Below are 6000 nucleotides of genomic sequence, written 5' to 3' on the forward strand. Positions count from 1 at the left end.
ACCTTCCCGATGTTAGACAATAAATACTACGGGAACTTATTACAGCAAGTAGTTTCTTCAGTATAAATGAAGAAATCTGTCCGAAGGATAGTAAACTAGTACCCTTGTCTCTGATCCCGAAAGTAATTGCCAAGCGCTTCCTGTTCCAGAAGCCATCCAACCAGATGTACGCCATTCTGATAATACACACGCACAACGAACGCAAAAAAACCAATCACCACCCCGAACGCAAACATGAGCCTGCAGTGTTGTTAACCCCCATCGTTTACCACAGAAAGGAAAAAAGGACGGAAAGTAGATTCTAGTCTAGAATTGTTATCACATTAATCTCCCGTACAATATTTGATATAATTAACAAAATCAAGACCATGGAGTAAATACTTGAAGATATGACTGAATTACTTACAGTGCAACTGAAGTCTTTCTGATTTTTGCAACGTCTCGCAAATGTTTTCGTTTTGGTTGTCATTCTTTATTGGTAGCCACGGCTATCTTCTGAATTGGTAACTGCTTAGTCATTGATAAGTAGTGTTTCTTTCATTTCCACAGGACTGCATTCAGCCCATTATCAACATGTAACTGTGTCCGTGACCATTCAAAATCATCCATCAATCTGGAAATGCAAAATAGTAGACGTAAACCTAGTATGCCAAACAAGCTGGTATTTACAACGTATACAATACATTTTGGGAAAAATATATAAGATATTGCAATTATGTATTATGTATAAGAATGGCTAGATCTCAATTCCTTGCTTATCCGTGCTTTAAACATAACATTAAAATAATCGTAGCATAAATTATTTTGAAAGAAGTACTTGCAGCTTGTAAACACAAAATCTGCACTCCTTGGTGATCACGTCACGTCTAATGATTTGTCCTACGTCGTAGCAACACAAGAACATGGAACAAGACTTGTACTTACTTGGAGTTATTCCGCACTTATTTTATCTATAGTTACATCTAGTCCTGTTGGTTCATAAATGATGATCTAATGTCTATCACAAAGCTCAATCTTCAAAGAAACAATATACCGTGTAACTTTCTGTAATACGGGACACTTTGTACATTGTTAACACCTCTAGCGAAACTTGATTGGTGATGACCATGGTGGTAACATTGCATAAAATTAATGACAATGTTGTCCCATGTGCAGGGTTGGCAAGATTTGTGTTTTTTTTAAAAAAAGAACAAAAACTTTTTTTTTTTGTTTAAAACATGTTTTTTTGTTTAAAAAAATGTTTTAAACATGTTTTAAACAAAAGAAAGTCAACCTTTTCCCAGTAAATTATAGTTAAAGTCGTTAATAAAGTTAATATTAAAATACTCATTTTTATGAGTGCAGTGGCGGCAAGGACAGTTTATTTCCCTTTGGAGATAAGGTTTACCATACTGCGGAGCAGAATTTTTTGGGTCGGGGCGGGAAATTCTTTAAATCCCGACATTCGGGACGGGGAAAATTCTCAATTTCACGACAAAGTCGGGAAATTCTCGGAACGGGATATGTTCGAAATTTCCCAACGCTCTTGAAATCTCGAATTCTACACGTAATTTCCATCTTAAGTGCTTGTTTTTGTACTTCTGGTACAAATACTAACAATTTCCGATAAGTTCCAGACATTTACAATCCAGAAAACATCGAGAATTGTCGACTTTTTAAAATGACCATTCGGCATTTCTCCGACTGCTTGGGATCCCGAAAAATCGGGAAGTCATTTTTTTTCCGATCCCGACTTTTTTAGATCCCGCACACCTCTACTGCAGGGACAAAAGTTGGGGGTAATAGCCCCCCTTTTTCCGCCACTGCTGAAGTAGGTTAGGATACATATTCATCTAAATTTCAAGAAACTAAATATTATAGAATTACTATCCTCGTCCTGGAAAAATCAGGGTGAAATATTTCCGTCTGCCTGAACAGTTTATATAGCAGAAAACAACCTGCAGTGTGATAATAGATTCTCCAGATCAATTTATCTTTCCAAGTACAATATTATGTTACCAAAAGTAAGCATCTGCGCTTCATTCAGTTATACAAACCAATGAATCGTATCCCAAGAGAAAAAAATTCACGTCATGATCAAAATCACGGATTGTGTATTCAGATATTAGTTTCCAGCTTCCACCAGTCTCAAATTTATAGGACGGTACGAAACAAAGAACTGAGAAGTTTGGAATTCGACAGTAAAGCACGGGTCTTTCTTGTCGCGCAACAGTTTTGCTACCTTGTGCATACATAGCTAGCCTGCCTAACCTAGGGTTACCAGACTTCCGGTTTTTCCCGGACATGTCCTACATTGTAGCCTTATGTCCGGTGTCCGGGAGGAATTTGAAAAATATCATAAATGTCATACATTTTGAGCATCATATAATATTAATTAAATTAGGGAAATACATAACAAAAAAAAATCATGCAAGTTACAAGTCTATGGACTGCGCTTCCAAACTCATTAGTGAAATTTATTTTGATTCAGTCATTGCCCAAAAAGAAAATAAAAGTTTGTGCTGCTAGAAAACAAACGATAAAATGGAAGCAATTAATGAACAAAGTTTTCGGACCACTTTCTGATGATGTTACTATTCAATGCCTAAGCGGAATTTCTTGTCTTTGGGTTTATACTGATGAAATAAGGTGCTTCCCATTCTTATTCAATATTTTGATTGTAAAGCAGGGGTATAGAGAACAAAGTTATTCAGGGTGCCTGCCAGTCAAGAGAGTAATTGAAGTCAAGAAAAAGTAAAGAAATCAATAAAACGGCAATAAATTATTCTTGTGATCAAGAATTTTATCACATGACTGATTTAGTTTATTTTACTTCACTTTTTCTACCCCTTTGGTTAATCGCGAAGATGAGGATGAACGGTGTTAAGATAAGATGGATGAAGGGACAGTCACAAACATATAGGGACAACAGACACAAACCCCACATAAGATTATAGTGGATGAGTTCAGACGCTAAAGGGTCCCGGGTTCAATACCCGGTGGAGAATCATAATGGTTCGGTCCAGTCCCGATTAGCCTTACTGTGCACAAAGTGGACTTAAAACACCAACTCAATCAATCAATCCAGATGCCAAAGCATCGCTAGTCTGCCAAAAACAGTCCAGGATGCATTAATAAATAAAGCAGATCTAATTCTCTTCTTAAATAGTTACAGCTTCAGTTTTCATCTAGGGGTTTCATTAAATAAATATTTATTTTCTTAATTACGAATTTCCAACTTTACCTAAGTAGGGGCCGAATAAATAAATGTTAAGAAAAGTCTAAAGTCGTTTTCACGTTCAGAAGACACAATGGCCTCTTATGGACAATGCTTTTCTTATGGGAAATACGAGCGCGCTGTTGTGAAATTTCTCGATTTACAAATTTAGCTTACGTAAAATCGGTACCTGCAGTTTTGCAGGAAATTTTGTAGAGAATACGATGGTGAGCACAAAAAAGTGGTAACTTGTTTACATATTTTTAGATAAATTAAAAACGCAAATTTTATGTGAAAACAAAATTTTTACATTGTTTTCATTCCTAACGTTGAAACATGCCGTAAAATTGAAGCATTCATTATGAAAAAAATTGACACGGTTTTCTAATTGTCATAGGTGATGGTGGTGCTCAGAATTTATCAATACTTTAAAGCATATTCGCATTAAAAATATTCAAATAAAGTATGTGGAGATTTTTTATATTCGTGCAGTAGAAAATGTCGTCGCTGACAATTTTTTGTTCTGTAATTCCAAGTAAAAACTTCCAGCGACAAAGTTGTGAAGAAAATAATGAAATTATTTTTTATAACCACTCAAAGGTCCCAGAAATATTACTTCCACGCATTTGGAGTTTCTTTTTAACGCGAACCGCGCGCGAAGTATTGGGACGTTTTGTGGCCATCTTGAGCCGACTCACCGCAGCATTCCGGCTAATCACCACCAAGTTTTCGAGTTGTTATTTTATTTCCATTCAGTAAAAATATTAACTTCATGCAGTTTGTTATAATAGAATTGCAATTACTTTAATTTAATAATTGACAATTATTTCCAATGCTGGTGTTGTGAGCAACATTAGTGCTGTCTCAAATACACGTTGTTTTTGTTTACATTACTGTCGACATTAATACTGAAATGAAGATCACCTTTCAGTTTCCAACGTACACATAAATTCATAGACAATAATGAATTTATAGATATATATATGTAACACATTACCATATCTCAATGTTATTCTATGAAATAATTACAGAGAAAGGCGAATGAATATTAAATGTGCCTGTGTATTAAATTAAATCTAATGGAAAAATGACATGCTAATGAACTGTAATGTTCACAGTATAATAATAATAATTACATATAATTATAATTTTATATAAAATATGTAACACCTACATTGTTAAGGAAGCCCATCATATCCCGGCGACATGAGCTAGCGCTGTATTGGCAACACTGTACGGTTTCTCCATAAGCGCCGTTGTGTCTTCTGAACGTGAAATCGACTCTAGAAAAGTCCAGAAAATGTCAAGAATTCTGGATGTGTTATGTTGGTAGACACCCTGTTATTGAATTAAAAACTATCCAAGATGGAACTTTTGGAACCATTTCAAATTACGGTAATTGGATGAATATTTTTTTGCCATTACAGATCATAGTGCAAATGTTGAGAGTGTGCTTTCATTACCATCGGCACAACAGACTCACAAGAGTAATGCTTTCTTTCATAAAGTCTGTAAAATGTTTGGTACTGGTCTCTATAATTTCAAGAGTTTGACTGTCCACTCTAACCTAAATATATTTTGACCATGATTTTGACTAAACCTGAAATTTTGAGAAAAATTGGCTCCTCTGAGGGCCGGTTGCACCATCTCCGCTTAACGTCTTATCCCCCACTTAACACCATTTTGCGGTTGTTCAATGTCCGCCTAACGTTACCTAGCACTTAAAGTCCCGTGTAACGTAAGTGGCGGTCGGGGTTCCGCCTAAAGCGTTAAGTGCCAGGTAAACATGGAAAAGCAGTACACTGTGCAGCCAACAGATACGTGCAGCACCTAGTATAATCTGTGTTTACACTTTTATAGTTGATAAAATGGCAAAGTCTCGATCAGCTGTTGCAAATTGCGAAAGTTTGCTGCATGTTTTGCATTACCAAATAACAGCAAAAAAGGCGGATTTGTTAATTATCCCAGGAACGGCAATAAATAAAGCAACGTTTGTAAATATATGCGTAGAAATGAATATTAGGTGGTCATTTTCGTGTGTTTTCCGCAAATGTTGTATATTGATATTAGCATTAGCAGTTTCACTGTAATTTCGTATGTAGGATTTGAGTGCATGCGGGTACAGAAAATAAAACCAGGTTAAAGTAATGAGTTTGATGCTTGCAAAATTGTATTAAAATGCCGTTCCAAATAAATGAATGTGTGTTTGCTGTAACAAATTTTTTCAACCAAACGCAATACACGAAATGTACGCCATGCATCAGTTGCTTTTTCGCAATCCTAGTAATTTGTAATCTTTAAGATTAAAACACGTGTAATATTATTAGTCACTTCCGTCGCCATTGGTGTGAATGTAACATTGCAAATAAACAAGTAATGTGTTGTTTCCGAATAACAACTGGCAAAGAATGCACGTATAATATTTAGCAGTAGCTACTCTTACCGTCCAGTTCATACATATGTACGTACAAGGAACAATTTCCGAATGGTGGTGTGTTTTTACAAACACACACATTTACAATAATAACCTTGCAAGAAACTACATACCTAGAACTACATAAGACGTAATACCAATCTTTTAAGAAACGTATACATTGTATATGTGTGATTTTGTATGTTAACTTCCAAAATTGGCAAAAAAAAGTTTACTGTAAACAAGCATCCTTACGATGTTGACATGCATGTACAAGGAACAATTTCCTACTGGTTTTGTACCTAACCTAACCAACCGTACTGTAATATTCATGGGAGAGCATAAGACGTAAATGCCAAAGTTTTTTTTCGGTATTTACTACTTAGAGGAA

At 35.5% G+C, this 6000-nt stretch overlaps 1 protein-coding gene across 3 annotated transcripts in view; it reads right to left on the minus strand.

The window, feature by feature from the left end:
- The window catches only part of LOC145988518 (uncharacterized), a 28458-nt gene extending 27417 nt beyond the window's left edge, over window positions 1–1041 (minus strand). Inside the window, exons 1-2 of one of the 3 annotated variants that reach the window (XM_083123409.1) lie at window positions 925–1041; window positions 407–613 (exon numbers count right to left, since the gene is read on the minus strand). In XM_083123409.1, coding sequence (XP_082979535.1) covers window positions 407–469 — 63 coding nt within the window. In that variant the 5' untranslated portion in view covers window positions 470–613; window positions 925–1041. Of the gene's footprint in view, window positions 1–406; window positions 861–924 lie in introns of those variants that run through there. The other 2 variants (XM_083123408.1, XM_083123407.1) reach the window with 2 other exon arrangements.
- Window positions 1042–6000: the final 4959 nt, after the last annotated feature.

Source organism: Lepisma saccharinum, chromosome 6 (assembly GCF_977018435.1).
Source record: "Lepisma saccharinum chromosome 6, izLepSacc3.1, whole genome shotgun sequence".
Taxonomy (NCBI): Eukaryota; Metazoa; Arthropoda; class Insecta; order Zygentoma; family Lepismatidae; genus Lepisma; species Lepisma saccharinum.